The following is a 21,152-nucleotide window of genomic DNA, read 5'->3' on the forward strand; positions in this document are numbered from 1 at the left end:
TGTTCGTTCCAGCTAATCTCTGAAACGACTGGACCGATTTTGACAGGGCTTTCGCTGGCAGATGCAGATGATGTAATAAGGAGTAACTTAGGCTACTTTTATTTTAGAAATTTATTTATTTTATAACTCTGCGAACTGAAAAATTATTTTTCTTAAATTCCACGCGGACGAAGTCGCGGGCACAGCTAGTTATAAATATAAAATGTCATAACAAATCGTTTACAACAAAAACGTTTTCGCGCTAACAGCGTTGATACCTGTCTTAGGAATGTTTTGCAGAAGACAATGATCATTAATTTATAAAAAAAAAAAAACAAATTTGTATCCATATTAACATTACATGATTTGATATGTTTATTTCTTCACTTGGCCCAAATAAGTATTTTTAATGAATATTATTTCTCTATAGATTGAACTAATAAATTTTAATGAAAACAACTTATAGCGATTTTACTTCAAGTCGAACACGTTTCTCTTAATACCACGAAGTTTAATTCTTTATAATAAAAAATATAACCAGTTTTCATCAATCGTCAGTAACAGTTGGGTCACGATAAAAAGTGGTCCAATGGCAAAACGTCGTGCTGTATCACATCGTAAAGCCCGCATGCGGTGTCGCAACCTTCCTTCTAAGGATTGTAGGTCCCTTATAGGTATATCTATAGAATGATTTAGGGACCGTTCACCTCGAGCTCCGCTACTGCATTGCGCTCAGGAGCTATACCGCTGTACTTACACGGAACATGTGCTATCCAGAGATAAACTTATTATACGACCCTTTATTTTTGTAGGAAAAAAGAGGGAGTAATATATTGCGTGTTAAGCCGAATTGTCTATTGAAAGTTATTTATATCGAAATATCCAATTAATATGTTTTCTGTCTGTTTAATAGTTTGTACGCGTTTGTTATTACTGAATAGGTATGTTAAAGTAGTACTGATAGCATTTGATCTGAACTTAATATAACCGACTCTTCGTAAGGCATTAATTGTCTCCAAATAGAAGAGCGTTTCTAGCAAAATTTAACACTGTTGGTTAGCTAATATTTTTTTTATCATGAGTTGAGTGTGAGATTTTCGATAGCTAACTATGATAACAACTGAAACTGATGGCTCTATGTGCTCTAACGAATGATCGTAATTATCACTATTAGAGAGACCAGAGGGGGTATGTTAACAACCAGGATCGACGGCTTAACGTGCTCTCCAAAGTACGACGGGAAGACCCATAAAGACATACATTTCGATCAGAAACAGATATACATACAAATACGAGTACAAATATTGCGCCGAGCGGAAATCAAATCCCCTGACCCCGACATTAAGGTACTTGTACCACTATATCATAACGGTTGTCTGATATCTGTTATCCTTCTAATTACGTTAAAAATTATGTGCAGGTTTTTCTTAGTGTATACATTATATGTAGCGCACAAATTTTATTTTCATTGTCATTTGTCATAAGTTCCATTGAAAAGAAAATGTGAATATTATTATTTCAATAATATAGACAGTTGTTTGTCTAACGGGGTGATGTGAAAGCAAATGGAGTGACAGACAGCTGGGTAGGGTGGTATATGACCCGAATCGGTCAAACACCTTAGCAGTGCTATTGGCGTTATATAATAATGATGGTGTTATAGTCTATTCGTGTTAAGAAAATAGTGACGCAGCGACATGTTTATGTTGACTAGTTCAAATAAGTCATTCAGACAGACGTTCTAATTTGCTGTGTGTGATTTAATTGGTCAAGGGGCAGGGCTAAAGTAAAAATCTCTTAGTAACTGAGATGAGTGACTATTTTTTTTTAACACGAATAGACTAATAAAAAGTCTTATAGTTATGCCGATGCCATCCCACTGATGCTTTAAAAATTGAAATCACCATAAAATAACATAGATACCCATCTTTATTCTGAACGATGTATCGTTATCGAGCTAACTAATAAAAAGCGTTCTAAGCATGTCAATTACTTTTATTATCAAGAAAACATTGTTAGTCTTGTCGTAAAACCGTTTTAATACGATTGTAAATCTATTTTATGAACTTAATTATATTTAATGCTTTGTCGATATAATAATTATGTTTGCTTTTTTTTCCTATTAAACATTTAACATACACGCAGTTGCCTTTGGAACTTAATTCCTGTATATTAGGCATCAGCCAAGTGATATGCTATAGAACATTTTCAATATAATTATGATACATGTACGAAATAATCCCCATTCAAGAAGCAGAGGAAAACATGGTTACTGTCAACAACATCGCAACAAGTCAATCTATTTGTGAATATCACGACACTATTCAGGCTGTAACAACCTACTGAGAGGCTTAAAGCTCCACTGCTCTACTGTGGGTTGGCACACAATTAACGCGAATTTGCGAATATATTGAAATTTTATTAAATTTAAAGTACCTAACCTAAAAACGACTAAGTTATATATTTGTTAATTTTGAATTATATTTCTTGTTAATTAGGCATAGGGTGCATATACCCCTTCCTTCCGTTGCACATTCTCTCAGTGGGCTTGGACCATGGAGAGGCGCGCCTGATATCGGCCGTTGCGCCCTGCGTCGCGTTACTAGGCCCGGCAATACTTGGACCTTTGATTGACAAGTAAGTATTTAATAATAAAGTGAAACCTCATAATTATAAAGTAGTTACGGTTCCGGCAAACGAAACATAATAATCATAGAGTACTAACTGACCCGGCAAACTTCATATTTACAAATAATTTTTTTGATGTTTATATGAAATCCTCTTCTGTAGTCTTATTTCTGAATCAAATTTTATATAAAATATGTGAAGCTAATACATAGCTTGCATTTTACACTATCATATAACGCAAAGGTCAATAACGAAAAATTAATTTTATTCGGCTACTCATATAATAAAATTAATTTTCGTAATTTGTTAAAATAGACGAGCTGCTTTGATAGACTCGTTCCGCCTTATTTACAATGAAAAACATTTTTAATATTTCATTTTATCAACGTTTTTTAGGACAAAGAAAAATAATATTAGACGGTTATGCAGACGTACCTTGGCAGAGTAGCTCTCAGTTAAGAGTCGAACATTATATCATATAAATATTTCTATGTCATATACGATTAAAACTATTTTCATTTACTTTACACAAATATTTGAGTTACGTCTTCGTAAAGTAAAAGTAATTGCTTTAAAGTAATTATTTTTAAACATGTTAGATTAGATATAATACACGACAACACATTTTGTTTCAATTACTTGTACATTAGGAACTATATTCGTATTAAGAAAATAGTGACTCAACACTGTCGCTTAGTCTAGCCTAAGTAAATTAGAATGCATGCTTGAAAGACTTAATTAAACTGGTCAATATGAACCTGCAATCAATTTACTTTGATCTAATTGGTAAAAGGGCGATTTATTAATGCGAATAGATTATAAATACTTCTACAGCATCATATCGTGTCATAATAATATAATTTAACAGATTATCAGTCGGTCGAGGATCTACAGGCGGAGGTATTGGTCCCAGCGGTTCCGGAAAATTGCTACGTGTGGTCACCGCGTTGTGCCTTATTCTGAGTGCGTTGTTCTACACTCTGCTACTAGCCGTGCCTTATACCGAACGACATGAGGTAAGGACACATGTGTTCAATGAGAAAACTGACTTATAACAACATGCTGCACCAAGTATTATATTTTAATAATATATGAAGTTTTTACAGTTGTAACAATTGTGATATGTTTAACACGTGTTGGTTTATTTCATTTTTTCTTCACATAAATTAACCAAACATTTACATATATACAAAGACAAAATCGAAATGAAAAAAATTCCTAATTATAGTGGAGTTCAAAAGAACATTTAAATCGTTATTTTACAAGGGGTCTTTATTATTACTAAATTAAATGATTTTAAAAGATACCTTTATAAGGATCTCAGTGTTTGGTTCAACTGTTGATAAGTAGTTATCGTTTGTCTACTTGTAACAGTTTTTCCATTATCTAATAATAAAGTAATGAATATGTCAGTCGTGTTATATTTGAGTTTCAAGGTGATACTTAATAAGTTTCGTAGAATACCTACATACCTAATTTAGGGTGTGTTTTTCGTCGTTGTAACAATTAGCTAATTAAAGCATAACCTTGCTTTATACGATTGTAATTTGTTTAAATTAGTAATAACATTAATTCTATAATCCATTTAGTACATAATATAAAAATTGTTATTGCTACACGACTAAGGCTCGCATGAATAATTTATATCAGAATTCTTCTATTTTCGCTCAATGGAAAAGTGTTTTATTATATATTTCGATAACATTATATTACATTCCAACACAATGCAAAGTACAAACGCTGCCACTAACACATTTGGTTTCGTGTTTGTGCTTTTGCTGTGGGTGATACCGGACCCCGACACAAGACAGGATATTGTAGTAGGATTTTTGTGCCAAATTTTCATTTAATTAAAATATTTATAACGAAACTATGTAAATAATTAACGTTAAGTAGACTATTCCATTAATATCATCTTTGTAAGTTTAGCAAAATTTGTTGAAATGGCTAAAGATTTTGATGAAATTTGTACAAAGTACAATAGTTTACTGGGCAATAATTCTTCTACTTTTTTTTTCGAGGAAAGATTTGGTCGTAATTTAGCTGCTGCCAAAGCTTTTATATTACAAATAAGTAATAATTAATATCAACAAAATAAATCGACTTATGTCTCAACACCGGAAAACTCATTTTTTACATTTTCGCCTGCGAACAGCTTGGTCGATCAAGTGCTTATAATGACATATAAATAAACACTTCACACATTTATCTATAATCACGTTTATTTCTACAAATTCTATATCTTTTTCTCTTTTTATATTAACTAGGTATATAAATAATTAAAAAGATAGATAGAAATATTAATAACGAATATAATTTGTCAAATGTATCTAATAGTGTTTGATTTTATCATCAGGCTCGACGGCCGCAAGTACTGTTCATGTGTGACGCGGATGGCGCCTATGTTATGCAAGAAGTTTGTACCGAAGGCATGCGATGTAATAAGTGGGAGGGCGAAAAGGTATAAAAACCCGTTGTAAATATTTCTAATTAAATTTGTTTAATTGAATAATTGATTGAGGTAGGGATCCGTAAGCAAGACTGTAATATAGGTACCTACTTATAGATTATATGTATGTCATATGATAACTTTATTTTGTTATATTGAAATAGAAAATTTTTCATTCTTTCCAGTTTTATACAATAAAAGATAAATATTTTTTTAATTTGTTATATTGCACACCTACATGTTGTATTTATAGTCACATACATCTGTATTAGTTTAGTAAACCATCGTCAATGGTTATGTATCCGCTCCCCTCCAGTCTGGCGTGCTGGCGGTAAGCGCGTGTGAATATGGCTGCGCGGATGACAACATGACGTGGGTGAGGCGCCCCTTCACCACAACTACCACTACCACTACGCTAAGCCCCATGTACAACAGTGTTGCGAATGCCACCGTAAGTCACCTGGCCCTTAATTAGCTATTTAAACAACTATTTTTTAAACAACAGTACTGCTTAAAACAGTGACGATATAAAAGCATAAGAGGATATGGCTAGATATGTTTTCATTGATTTATACATTTTTAAGCTATTCTCGTTCACTCAATGTACGATATTAGCCCGAATCGTTGTGCGATATTCGTTCAAGATGTCTCTCTGCAGGTACTACTGCAACTGTCTTGGAGTAGGTATGTTTTGAAATATGCAATTTCATCATTATAATTCGCTTAACTTTTTTTACTCAAAAGTAGATTTTTTCGGTGATAAGGCAACCAAAAACACAATTAAGGGTTAAAAAAAAATCTTTATTTTCCTTCTCCGAAACACGCTGCATCTTATGGTATAATTATTATTCCGAGCGGTTCAGTAGTTTTCGCAGTATAACCGAACCAAAAAAAAAACGGCTCTCCATTTATTAGTATAGATAGGAGATAGAAAAAGTTTGTCGATGATATTTAGATTTATCCATTTTCGAACGCCATCTTTTGGGTCTGTTGATAAGGTTTCTATGTTTTGTGTGTCCATCAAAAACATTTCGTCGATTATACCTCCAGTGAAATATATACTTACTCTCACTTCGCTTATACTTAATAAAATATTCGTTAATATTAAGAAGAAAAAAAAATTTATTATTAAAAAACTTGTTTTGATGGTAAATATTTCCAAACTTTAATAATTGTCAACCTTTTTTTGTTTTTTTCCAAATTTTGTATTTATAATCCTTGGTTTATTATTTGTGTTGTCATCTTTGTATACAGACTAGTATTATTTATGTATTCGCTATCTGAACGCAAATTCTGATTATGTAACAATAAACTAATTTTTGGGGAAGACACTGTGGCTGTAACACAGCTTTTTTAAGCTAGCACGGGTCGCAGGGTTTCTTGATAATGTAAACTACATAATTTGAGCAAATAAAAACTATTTATTATTATTATTATTATATGTAAAATTAAAATAACCGGCATCAGTAGACGTGAACCTGGTAAACGTTGCCCCAGCCCCCGCTGCCGCTGGTGACGGACGAGGACAACGACGAGGAGTTCGACATCAGGCCGCCGCACCTGTGCTACGGCGGCCGGTGCCTGGTGTACATGCAGCACGCGGCGCGCATGCGCGTCCCGCTGGCGCTGGTGGCGCCGCGCGGCAACGACACCGACGACTGGTGCACTTACAAAACCGGTGAGCATTTATTCGGCTTGACTTTTGCGTAACCGCCCGACGCGGCGTGCGCGCCCGAGTCTAGATTTTTTAATTTTTATAATAATAATACACTTTATTGTACACCAAAAACAGAAATAATACATATCAAAGAAAGAAAAAAAAATATTGACAATATATTCATTAGGTACAAAGGGTGGCCTTATCGCTAAAAAGCGATCTCTTCCAGGCAACCTTAGGGCAAAGGAAATGGTCTAGCGTCAGCATAGGTGTACAAGTTACAACAAATTTATTATAAATATTCAAATAATTAAACATATACATACATACATACATACATAAATAGATAACAAGGTCGGCAAACAAACTTACGGCTCACCTGATGGTAAGCGCTTACCGTAGTTTATAGCCGTGTGCAACATCAGAAGAATCGCAAACGCGTTGGCGACCCTATCCCCTACCTCTCCAGTTCTGGCCACCTTACTCACCACAGGAATACAGCGCTGCTTGAGAGTAGTATTATTTAGCTGCAATCATCTGTAAGATTGAGGTCGGGCTGCTCTAGCTTTTAAGCAGAATATTTCCTGCTGTGCTCAACCTCAATAAAATATATGTATTACTAGCTGACCCCGCAAACGTTGTTTTGCCATACATGTTATTAACCCCCTTAATCCCCCCATTATAACTTTGGGGTATGAAAAATAGATGTTGTTCGATTCTCAGACCTACCCAATATGCACACAAAATTTCATGAGAATCGGTCAAGCCGTTTCGGAGGAGCTTAACTACAAACACCGCGACACGAGAATATTATATATTAGACTAGCTGACCCGGCAATCGTTGTCTTGCCGCTAAACGCTATTAAAAATAGGGGTTGATGGTAGAGGGTTGAAAATTTAGGGTTGTATGTATTTTTTAATGTTGTATCATAAAAAAATAGAAATTAAAAATTTTGTCTAAAAAATAAAAAATAAAAATTTAGGGGTGGACTACCCTATCATTTAGGGGGATGAAAAATAGATGTTGGCCGATTCTCATAGATACCGGATAAGCACAAAAAATTTCATCAAAATCGGTCAAAGCCGTTTCGGAGGAGTATGGCAACGAAAAATGTGACACGAGAATTTTATATATTAGATTTATATGTTTGTCACGACTTGCATGAAATAAAGTTAAACTGTATATGTATGTGTCGTCATAACTTATAATTACACATAATTATTTAACACATAATTATTTGCATTTCGCACTATTACGCACATTTTACAAAAATTCTACTAAAAATAGCTCATTTATACAATAACGTTTAAACAACTACGTTTCATATAGAATTCTTCTAAAATCCAATAAATAATCTGTATTGTCAAACGATACGAACTCTGACCAGCTTGACATACTGGCTCTCCTCGGAGCGGATGACCCCATACTAAGAATAGGTTATAGAATTGTTTATACCAACCAGGTGGTCCCTCCAAGTGCCCAGTTCCCCCTGAGCGCCTGGCTGAGTTGAAAACAGAAGACGAGGATTGTCGTCCAGCGGTGAGATGCCAGGTCTTAGACCCTTACGATGAGCCAGATGGAGTACTGGTTGATGCTGAGTGCAGGCTCGTGATCGGAGACCCTGCTTATACCTTCTGGAGCTACTTCGTGACCAGGTATTGACTAATGTATTTTAATCATCACTTATAATTTATTGATAGGTGAAAAATTGAGAAATGGAAATCGAAAAAAAAGGTTATTTAAGTAAGTGATATGCTATTAAATTATATGATATTAATAAAATAAAAACAAGTGTGCTTTATACCACACAATCGAAGTAAAACTTCTGCACAATAGGCCTGCGCTGTGTCTGAAATATACGAAACGAAACTGGCTATAAGAAAAAGAAAATGAGTGCTTGCACCTCTGTCTCATGCTCCATTCGCCTTGCTCGATCACACTTTTCGTAACGCCCTCGTCACGCATTCATCAGCTTACTCCTCAGTCAAGCGTGCGTAAAGAAGTTTTACTTCAATATATATTTAAAAAAAAACAAAAACGTTTTAAATTAAACCAAAATAAATTAGAAAGATAGTAAACACGTCATTTTCCCCAGGGAAAAAATCTCATAAAACATGGACAAATGCAGACCAAATTCTCATACAGGGTTATGAGAGTCTATGAAATCTGATAGATTCTTATAACTTGGCCTACACTTTATATATCTGTATATCCCTACTTCAAAATAAATACTAGGTATATCAATTAATTTTTTTTACATCTTTTTAATTATATATCATAATTTTTTGCCTGCCAACATTAGGATATTAGCGGATATCTGGCCAACCGCAGCTCTGGCACTACTCGGAGCCGCGTGTGTCATAGCTACTAGAGAGACGTCACTGGGTCGAGGGGACGTTGGCAGACAACTGGCATTCGGTACCATCGGCCTGGCAATCTTTCCCCCCCTGGCTGGCCTGGCTGCCACGCAGATGCCAGACAACCCCTACTTGGTGCCATTCCTGTTACACGCAGTCTTCATGTTGATCGGAGCGCTCATATTACTGCTGGACACGTGAGTGTAGTTTATACTTATTGTCCAGTCCGTTGCTCCGGAGGTTGTAGGTTTGACCCACCCCAAGTCTGGGTATAATGAATATATAATACTAGCTGTGAGCGAGACTTCTTCCGCGTGAAATTAAAAAAAAATATTGTTACTCAATTCGACCGTATATATATATATATTTTTTATGTATGTTCGGAGATAACTTCATCGTTTATGAACCGATTTGGATAATTCTTTTTTTGTTGGAAAGGAGATATTCATAGTTTGGTACCATGATAAGGAAACCAGGATCTGATGATGGGATCCCAGAGAAATCGACGGAAACTTTCAAAAATCGTAAGGGTGACTAGTAAATTTAATCATGTTTTCATTAAGTACTATAAAGCACTACTATTTAATAAAGGTCTGGAGTCGATCTGATGATGGAGAAGAAAGATAGTCGAGGGAACTCTTCAACAATTTATAGCAATTACCTGCTTTTTGAACTTAATTCGTTTTTATTGATGTGAACTTTGCACTTATATGAGTTATAAGTGCCATTACAGTCTGATGATGGAGACAAAAGTTAGTCGAGGGAACTCTTCAACGACTTATAGCAATTACCTGCTGTGTGATCATCTATGTCGCAGGACCAGGTTTGATGATGAGGCCATAAACACTCGAGGGAATTTCTCAACAATTTACAGCAGTTACCTTTTGCTGTTTGACGACCGCTTTGATATAATGGTGCATGTGCCGTGTCGGCGGCGCCCAAAAACCGACGGTCGCGGGTTCTATTCCCGCTCGGAGTGGATATTTATGTTTATACAAATATTTATTTTCGGTCTAGTTGTTAATCCTTGTGGTTCTCCCAACCTAGCCTCAGAGAACACGCTAGGCTGTCAGTCCCGGTTGTTATTACGTACACCTGATAGCGAACTTTACTCATAGTATGTCGACGCGTCAGCGCAGCGGTCACAGCATCGGCTGTTGCGCTGGCGTTAGTGGGTTCAATCCCCGCGCACGTCAGACATTTGTATTGGCCATATAGATGTTTGTCATGATCTGGGTGTTTGTGCTTGTGTATTGTGTATGTTTCCGAACCCCCGACATAAGAGAAAAATCATCCTTGTTAGGTCTACCCATCACTAAAAATTGTAAAATAAAATAATTTTTAACAAAAAAAACCGACTTCAAAAAGGAAACTAAAAAGTGAAAAATAAATTTACTTAGTAGAAAATAATTCGTATTTTGATTTAGTTAAACAGAAATGATTAAATAAATATTTTATAATTTTGAAGTTGGTGCCAAGTAAATACTACAACAACCTGGCTACAATAACAAATACAAACAACACACACACAAACAAACAAGTACAAAAAATATTATTAGATATGTCAAAACAATAACAGAATAATAACAGTATTCAACCTAATAGTCAATGAAACAAATTATGAAAGAAAACTGAATACAACTTACGAGTAGATACTAGAGTAGTTATTGTTTTACTTGGCACCGACTTCAAAATTATAAAATATTTATTTAATCATTTCTGTTTAACTAAATCAAAATACGAATTACTTTGTACTAAGTAAATTTATTTTCACTTTTTAGTTTCCTTTTTGAAGTCGGTTTTTTTTTGTTAAAAATTATTTTTTTTGTGTTTTGTTTATCGCGGGCTTTGAGCGCGGTGACCGAATTAAGAAATTCCGTAACGAAAATAAAACCTTACACCCCCTACTCCGCCTACCATGTAGCTCGGCCGAGCGTTCGCTTAACGTGTATATGGTACGACTGTACGAAGCTCGCACGGATCGAGATGAGCTGGTCCATGTATTGTAAGATAATAAAAATATTTTAAACGATATTAACTTCTCATTTATTCAATTAAAGAAAAAAAATTGATTTCTTGTCGGTCACCACGCTCAAAAAGTGTAACTTGAATTAATATCAAAGAAAAAAAATACTGCGTAAATAAAAAATAAATAAATAATTCTAATTGCATAAGTTGATAAAAAATGCTATGCAATAGCTTTACCGCGCCAGTCAGTTTTTTTTTTGTATTCATTGGTCTTCGCAGACTTTTATAAAACCTCACCACATATCACTAAAGGGGTGGAGGGGGGTTCGGGGTGGTCAAATAGTTACGTAAAAAAACAAGACATGACATGAGAGAAGTGTGGACCCGAAGCTCGTCTGCTTCAATAGCTACAGCGGTTAAGGGTGAAGTGTGCCCCCAGGCATATGCCGCTGTCGACGCCGGAGTGGTGGTGGCACACGTCGACGGGCGTGCTGGCGCTGCCCATGAGCGCGGTGCGGCGCTACGGCGCGGAGACGGCCGCCGTGTTCGCCGTCGCGGCGCTGCTGGGCGCGCTGTGGGCCGGCGTCGACGTCTACCTGCCCTGGTGAGCGCTCGGGGGGGGGGGGTATGGCATGGCTGGTTGATCAGGTTCTACCCATTGCCTATCCACAAGGAAAGACTTTTAGAAGTTATTGTATTGGTACTGGTGGGTACAAGCCGGAGATAAAAAATCCATTAAACAGAATCAGTACATACTTTAAAATCAATGGTAAGACCGGTGACGTATTTTAAAATTATAAAAAAGAAAAAGCAAATAGCATCGTATGTATTAGGGATGTGAGTTTTCGGAAAAACGGCCGTATGCGCACTCGGGCCTGAGCCAACCCTCGTGCTCAGCTTGCGCCACCCCTTACAGAGTGTCGCTCTGGGCAATGGCCCTTTTAGCCCTAGGGTAAATACGCCCAGGGGTAAACCTGTCTGATGTCTCAACTATGACTTCTATTTTTATAGCTTAAAAACCGATATACCATGGTGGGAATGCGCGCAACGCGCTGGTTCTGTATTTTATATACTTTCTTTTTTCGCATCTACAACCACAAACTCTCTGATGTAGTGGTGCGTATATTCTCCTAAAGGACTGACAGTTTGCGGGTTCGATTCCCGCTCGGAATGGATTTGTATTTGTACAAGTATTTATTTCCCGTTTTGATGTCTGTTCTTGAGGGTCTCACCACCGTGCCTCGGAGAGTACGTCAAGCCGATAGTGATACCTGATAGCGATCGTAATCATAGTAGGGAATATTTTCGCCTACCTGCAGTGAAACAGCGTGGTGCTTTAAGCTCCAATACTCCTCCTACATGGAAAAATAAGCCTATGCCCAGTAGGGGGATGTTCTACGCTGAATTGTGAATCGTGACCGTTGCACCTGTCCTATATTTCAAAAGGTACACGTATATATGTACGTGTCCGAGTGTGTGAGAGCAAGCAAGTCAAAAGATAGATATCTGAATACAGGACGCTGGTAGCGTTGAACGGCACGGCGCTGGAGGCGGGGCTGGCGCGCACGGCGGGCGCGCTGCCGGCCGTGCCCGCGCTGTGGTGGGCCGAGGCGCTCGTGGACTACGTGGGCCACTCCAACGTCTTCATCTCCGCCTTCACTTTCTACTGCCTGCGATACACCGGTACTCACACACGCTCCCGCTCACTCACATTCGACCTCCACTGAGGTCACTAAAACATGCTAGTGATCTCCTTTGTGGAAAAAGAAGTATTATTTTTAGAAGTTTGAGGTATCAAATTAAGAGCCATTTCACAATTTTTCGCTATGCAAGTTTAGGTAAATTTGGTCGCATCGCGCGAGTCGTACGAGCCGCGCGATCTTTGTGCCACTTAGTATAGTCTGACAACCAAAAGACCATCTTGATTATTTTCTAATGTGTAATAAAAATTAATAACTATGGTATAAAATGTTTTTTACATAATTTGTTAAAAATTTCAAGTATGTGATAACAATAACAATAACAATAACATGACAACAGTCAATAAAATTAAAATAAAAAAAAATTTATGAAACAATTTTTTTTAAATTGATTTAGTATTTTGATTTTACGAATGAATCTAATATTTACGATATGAATAAAATAGCATTTTATTATGCCCCAGAAAATCTGTGTGTGAATGTGAGTTGCATAGTTTTGGATGAAAGTAGACCATCAAATTTTGCCGGTTTTAATTTTTTTATAAACTCAATGACACCGACAAACATATTAATTAACAAATACCAAGATAAAGAGATTGAAATGCCTATTTGTATTGATAATGTGAAAAAAAAAAATTAAATTACACATTTATTTACAGAAATTATCATTATATTATTTTACAGTCATTTTCGTAATATATTTTTATTTTTATGAAAGTATCAAATGCGGTTTATCACATTATAACAACAGGCGCTTGGCGCGTGTGAGCGAAAGAGACGGCTGCGCAGAATTTTGCGTGGACCTTAGAGCGCTGGCGCTCGACTAATTTACTGGGCTTGATGCGTGGAAATATATACTTATCTTTTTATTATTTAATACAAAATTTATTAAAAATAATTACATATTTTAATTATTTTTTTAGTATTCCTAATGATGTAAGTTTACTTTGATGAAGATAGTTCGTTTAAATTTCTTAGTTTTCTAAGAAAAATATCGCTTTTAAAATTGTACTTAATGTGAAAATATTCGTAACTTTACATTTTTTTTATCGATTTATAGAGATACAAATGGAATAAAAATCTGTTCTAGTATTCAACAAAAATATATTCCACATATTACGATATTTTTTTAAAATGGTTTCAACGTAAAGGTTATTTATTGAAAAGTAGGACTTCAAAGTATACATTGCGACCGTTTACCCAGGGAGGAGGCTGATGAAAAGGTTAATAATTTTATACACATAATATAAATCAAAATTGTTTCTCATTATTTTAATACAACAACGGTTGCTCTATTAACCTTTTGACCGCCACGCCTCAAAACCATTCCCGTGCCCTGTACGCCAAGGCATAAAATAAACAAAAATACCTACGAAAAAAATAGTGCTGCCAAGAGTCGTTATCGAGTACCACACAGTGACTTGTTTTTGTTGGTTTTTATGCAATAAATGATTACTTATATAATCTAGGAAGGTTTATTTTTTAATATTTTTCTTGTGTTATCTTGCACTCGTTATATATACTTACAACAACATAAATAAAAAACAAACATTACAAAAATAATCGTAGTAAAGCACAACACTCTTTTCTATCGCCATGACGTCATTGTCACGACTGGACGACTACGGCGTAGCTGACCTACGGTTATGAAACTTTCTTTAGAGACGTGCTGTGTCGCACGCAAGGAAGCCGCATGCTATATATCGATTTCGAATCGAATCGATATATACATGAAAAGTAATTTAGAAAAAAATTAACCTAATTCAAATTTGTAATTTTTTACCCGACTTCAAAAAACGAGGAGGTTACTCAATTCGACCGATTCGATATATATTTTATATTTTTTTTATTTATGTTCGGGGATAACTTTGTCGTTTATGAAACGATTTTGATAATTCTTTTTTTGTTGGAAAGGAGATAACCCCGGTATAGTACCATGCTACGGAAACCAGGATTTTATAATGAGATCTCGAAAATCTGCATAACTTTTACTGGGTGCACCGATTTTGATGATTTTTAATTTAATCGAAAGCCGATGTTTATCATGTAGTCACATTTAAATTTCATCCAAACCCGATTACAACTTTTTGATTGATCTTTGATAATGCGTATTTACTTGACTATTTTTTCGTCTACCTACGTTGTATTACTTGTCGATATAATTGAAGGTAGTTTTTTTCGTTTGCCTGCAAACACAATTATTATCTTATTAGATAATAGTTTATTATTTAAGGTTCATTAGAACAGTATTCCATTGTGCCCCGTTCCATAGTGCCCCATAAGGCCAACGTTTTAAACGGGTTTTATAAAAACTTAGGTTATTTTTTGAACTTTCCACACAATTGTCTCAAATGATTAAAATTAATGAAAAAAAAATATCACTTACCTATTCTTTAAACTTTTTTACTAAAAAGAAAGTACTTTGAAAAGAAATCTCAATGAATTGAACAAGAATAATTGTGTTTGCTCGAATACAACGTAGATCGACGAAAAAATAGTCAAGTACGCGTAGTCAAAACGCGTTATCAAAGATTACTCAAAAAGTAGATATCATATCTCAATGAAATTTATATGTGACCACATGATAAACATTAGCTTTCGATAAAATTAAAAATTATCAAAATCGGTACAACCAGTAAAAAGTTATTACGGATTTTCAAGAGTCCCTACGCGCTGTAATTGATCGAAGCGTTACCACACGGATTAGTTTAGAATTAAAATTTTTATCGATACTGTTCCATAGTGCCCCGTGTTCCACTGTTCTGCAACTCAGTAGTTGATTCGATGAAGCAAATTAATATAATCGGTGCGGTCGATGCCAGCCTTAGTTTAAAAGAAATATTTACATGCGTTAAATATTTTTTTGCTTAGGTAGCAAATAGTACTAAAACAGTACTGAGTAAGTAGCAATATTTCAAATCAAATATTTCACGACACACGACACGACATGGGTCTTAGAAAAAAAGCTTTTATGAGAGTGGGGGTTACAGATGATATTGATGCTGCCAGATGATTTTGAGAATGAGAAAGAAAATCGTAATTTCGATCTTAACCTTAGATAAACAAAATGAAAAAAATATTTTTTTTTATTGTATATTATTAAAATCATCGACGCCTTCCAAAATGCGACGATGTTCTAAGGTATCGCTCGTCTTGCACTTCACTAGTTTTCTCGCTATTCGCTTATGACGTCATCAGCGTGTCGTCTATACTTGACAACGGCGTGTAGAGAACGGATTAATGACTACGCGCTAGAGATGCGCCAGATTTGAGATATCAGGTTTATTATGGCGATTTGATTGATTTTAGTTGATTTGATTTTTTATTCATTTGCTATTTATGTGTTAGCTGATGATAGTTTTATGTTTTTTACCTTTTGTTTTATTCAAATATTAAATTATTTATAGAAAATATAACACGTTTGAGTTGAATTTTGAATAGCTAATTGCAAAAATGACTTGTAATTATGATTTTTTTAAAGTGCAATAAAGAATATATAACACAAGCATTAAGTTGCTTACTTTAGGAACAGATGACCGTGTGTGTATGTTGTAAATATTTATTTATTTATTATTTATTTATACCTCTTGCGTCACATCCCTAGCGGTCAACTATAGACGACTTCGGCGTTCTGGACATATCATTTACGTGGAATAAAAATGCATGTTTTTATTTCAATGTTTCTCAGTACGTGTAGCTCTAAAAGACTTGTTTTTATACTCAAATGTTGCGGGGATATTCTATTTTCATAAATGTTGAATTAAAATACTAGAAATATTTTTTTAATAATTTTATTTAATATTTTTGTGGTCCGGGTTTTTTGTCACCTATACACGTCGCTGGCGCACAGGACTCGCGAGCCCTTGTCAAGTATAGGTGACTACGGCGGTCAAAAGGTTAAATTTCAATAATAGAAAGTTTATTATTGCATCCAATACTGAGATTAACGACGTCAAAATGTTTCAAATCCGGGGATTGTTACCAATTTTTGTTAAATGGCTCTTAACCTCAATTAGGAAGACGTGTGGAAAAACTCATTATCGTATTTGGATATTTTAGCAGTTATTACTTTACTAAATATATGTCTTTACAGGTTTAGCTTACAGCGAATCATACTCATGGGTGATAGTGTGCGAGCTACTGGAAGTGTTCACTTTGAGTTTGGTGTGGGTGACGGCCATGCTGTACTTCAGACATCTCGTACCTAAGAAGTTCACGACGACTGGACAAGCTCTACCAGTGATTGCACATTTCTGTATCGGTGAGTATCGATAGTAATTTTTTGAGTTTCATAGTAGGCAATGTTTTCCTCTTTTAGGCAGACTAAATTTATGAGCAAAGTTAAATTTTATATTCTTTGTTAGGTACGTATAAATATTTCAATTTACCTTGGATTATGTATTTTTTGATTTAGAGAAAGAAAATTTCGCGTTTTTTTCAGTATTTCAGCCCATCCTTTTGGACTGGCTCAAAACTTTTTTACATAATGCAATACATAAGATTTTTGGATCTAACAGCTTTTTTATTTTAATGATAATTAATGGCACTTTTTACGAACAATGTTGTTTTATTTGAGATCACTCTACAAAAAAAATGCGGGAGTGGCATATGTCAAATATATTCTCAAATATACGACGCTTGACGGAGAAATTTCAGAATGGTATTGGTGTATTCTGTGCTTTATCTGAGGCATTTGATAGCGAGTATTTAAAACTCTATTAACTCTCTAAACTTAAAACTCATAAAATAATAATATATCTCTTTATTATTACAACGCAAGGTCAGTGTCAGTTGTTTCGGTGTTAACGTCAAAACTTGAAGTGACACTGCGTCATACTAATCGGAGGGTATGTCGTCGCCAGGCCGCTGCCTCGGCGCCATAATAAGCGGGTTCGTGTCGCTGGAGCAGCCGCTGCAGTCGCTGCGCGCCGTGTACCGCGGCCTGGGCGTGGCGGCGCTGCTGGCGGCCGCCGCGTACCTCGCGCTCTACCACCTGCTGCTGGCGCCGCGCTGCGCCGCGCCCGCCGCGCCGCCGCCGCGCCAGCTGCTGCGAGGTGACTCGCCTGACGAGAGCGTGCCATAGCGGCGAGATAATGTTGTAACTCGAGGGAGATACTATATTTCATTACAAGTGTGGAAAGGCTGTCATTGCAAAGAGTTCCGACAAATGTCTACCCGAGTCGAGGCGCAGCCGAAGGCGAGGGTTGACAGTCGGAACAAGTTGCAATGACGGTTCCGCACGTGTACTGACGACATTTTTATACAGTTGCGAAAAACTGAAGCAATTTAATAAAATAATAAAAACAATAAACTTATTCAAAAAAACTAGGGTCGAAATTACTTATTATATATATATATATATATATATATATATATATATATATATATATATATATATATATATATATATACGTGTGTGTGTGTACAACGTAAAATGTCGAAAGAGTCACATTCGATAAACTTTGATAAAATGATTCCTAAGTAAATAATCGAAACTGCCTGTTTTTATTGTTCACACTAATTGATGAACGTAGCAAAGTATTGAAACTAACATTTCTCAAAAACTATGAAGAATTTTAGATAAAATAACACATACATTTAATTTTCGATAAAAGTTTAGCATATATCTGAAATTATTTGTAGATAGCATAATAAACCACAATTTTGTACACAAAATTAACTTCATAGTGTAGTTTTTGTCGCGTACAAAATTTATTTTATTTATATTATTTCCAATACTTTATTAAATCTATCTAAATTAATTAGACAATATTAAGTCATGTCATATGAAAACAATAATTAAGTTGTTATCATTTATATAAAGCTAGCACAGTGGAGGGACAACTTAATGGTAAAGGTATGTGAAGGTACTTGTATAAAATCGTACGAGAAAACTTTTTTATTGCACACTTGCGTTTTGCATGACACATTCTACACTATAGCAACACAAGTTGTATAGGTTTTTGTTTTAAGATATATAGACTAGTTCAAGTATTTTTTTCAGTTTTTTAAAGTATATTTTACATTTAACAGGGCTGAATGCAAATGGAGGTTCCAATGGCAACTACTCACCGATGCGAGTCTATCACGAGGAGCGCTCGCGGAAGGGACAATTCCGTTATTAAGTCATTTTAAATAAATTATTGTTGATTTTTTTAATATTGTCTCTGTGTTATGTAAGTTTTCCGACAAGTGCATATTTGTGATATAACTATTTCTTTACTAATGAGCCTGATTTGATCAGTTTTATATTTAAGCTTAAATATTTTAACGCCTATCTGCATTTTAAATAAAATTAAGAATAATTTTTAATAAATACATCTTTTACATGATATTTTTTTATTTATATTCAATGATAAGGTTGAATATTACATATTATAAAAATAACAGTAGCAGGTTATTATCAAAATAAAGTAGTACAGTGACAAAAAAACCAGCGTGATATATATTTATATAATTCTATACTGTTGTACTAAATATTCTACTTTAACATAATCACGTTATAGATACATTTAAAGCATTAAAGTAAATGTAATAGTTTATATATAAAATACAAACGCCTTTAATGAATTACTCATTATAACAAAATTTATCACAAGATGACAAGATCTATTAACTTCAAAATCAAAATAAAACTTTTATTTTAATTTATCCTTTATTTTACATTAGTCAGATGCTTAGAATATATGCCTTATTCGTATCAAAACAGACAGGAAACGCAATTTTTAACAAATTGCAAATATTCATAACACTTCGATATATAAAGTAATTTCGAGATATCTACTAATTAAAGAACAAAAATATAAAATAACATAATAAAACTAACTCTGCGTAAATCATTTTTCTATAAAAGTGCATATATTTTAATTATTGTTTAGATTTTTACTGTTTTTGTTTAAATGCAAATGTTGTAAATTAATACAAATAGTTATTTTTTGGAAATGCCAACTTTTTATTTACATAAAGTTTCGATAAGTGTCAAGCCTACACCAAAGTTTATACAAAATATGATACTTATAGTAGCCATCTAAGTTAACTATAAACATAAACTAGCAATTAGTAAATACTCATTTTAACGACTTTGTCAAAAATATTACACGTAATTTGTTTTTAAATTATATTATAATTAAAAAAAAACTACGATCAAAATCATAATATAGTCCAAGACGTTAATTAATTTCGTCAATACTTCAAAGTACATTTTCATTTAAACTTAAGTTAGGAACCAATTACATATAGACGCAATTTATAAATAAATATTAAAATTATATTTTGGAAGATTTCTAAAAAAGTTCTTTACATGGAATTACATATTCAAGTGTGGTCGCTTGCCGTCTTAGGGGGTTTTCGTTATTTAAATCGTATTGCAGCAGCTTCATCGACGCAAACATTTGTATTGATGTTTAGTATAAAATGGTACTAAATCTAAAAATAATATATCAACCATTATTTTCCAACATTTTTTGGTGGAATGATTTCGAAACGACGATGACGTTGCGTTGGCGCAACGGTCACAGCACTGGGTTGTGGCTGTTGCGGGATCGATCCCCGCACATGACAAATATTTGTATTGGCCATACAGATGTTTGTCGTGGTCTGGGTGTTCGTGCAGTCCTTGTGGGTCTCTCCACCGTGCCTCGGAGAGTACGTTAAGCCGTTGGTCCCGGTTGTTATCATGTACACCTGATAGCGATCGTTACTCATAGTAGGGTATATACGCCAACCCGCATTGGAGCAGTGTGGTGGATTAAACTCTGATCCTACTTCTACATGGGGTAAGAGGCCTATGCCCGCCCAGCAGTGGGATATAACAGTCTGAAACGGTTTCGAAACAGAGAAAAGAGAAAGAATATAATACTAAAATTTAATTTAAAAAATTCCGTAGGAATTTTTCAAAGTATGTTAGAGACTCCAACATCGGAAGCAGCCAAAATATTTTATCTAAAAATTATTAAGGACGCTATCACATTTTGAAGGCGCATGAATGGCGGTCGGTAATTTTTTTTACTTATTTAGTGCGAATTATTTGCACGGGTGTTGCTAGTTGCTTTATATAAATTACGCGTCACGATGTTTATCCGCGATGGACTTCCTAAACTACATAACCGATTTTAATTAAACATGCAGACCTGTGCAGTTTGATACTACTTTAAAGATCGGGTTTATTTTATTTTGATATAAATGATTATTAATTTCACAAAAATAAAATAAAATTAAGGCGGTACGATGTTCGCCAGGCCGGTTTTAACCTTAATACTGAATAAACTGTCATTAAACATTTCTATATAAAAGGATACAATCGTATTATGAATCGTTGAAGTTTTGCCTATGAAAATAACCATTAAGTAATAAATTTCCTAAAATTTCACGTACTTTTGATTTAAAATTAAATAGAATGTATCCGAAAGTTTTT

General features: G+C 34.8%; 1 protein-coding gene across 1 annotated transcript; it reads left to right on the plus strand.

The window, feature by feature from the left end:
* Nucleotides 1–2,244: 2,244 nt before the first annotated feature.
* On the plus strand, nt 2,245–19,055 carry LOC123670369. Its single transcript, XM_045603866.1, has 13 exons — nt 2,245–2,284; nt 2,478–2,616; nt 3,476–3,623; nt 4,964–5,068; nt 5,373–5,507; nt 6,554–6,734; nt 8,177–8,369; nt 9,017–9,268; nt 11,479–11,643; nt 12,556–12,722; nt 16,833–17,000; nt 17,602–17,793; nt 18,773–19,055. Exons 1-13 carry the CDS (start codon nt 2,245–2,247, stop codon nt 18,862–18,864), a joined length of 1,977 nt encoding a protein of 658 aa, XP_045459822.1. The 3' UTR covers nt 18,865–19,055.
* The last annotated feature ends 2,097 nt before the right edge of the window (nt 19,056–21,152 follow it).

This window comes from Melitaea cinxia, chromosome 4 (genome assembly GCF_905220565.1).
Source record: "Melitaea cinxia chromosome 4, ilMelCinx1.1, whole genome shotgun sequence".
In the NCBI taxonomy this organism is placed as follows: domain Eukaryota; kingdom Metazoa; phylum Arthropoda; class Insecta; order Lepidoptera; family Nymphalidae; genus Melitaea; species Melitaea cinxia.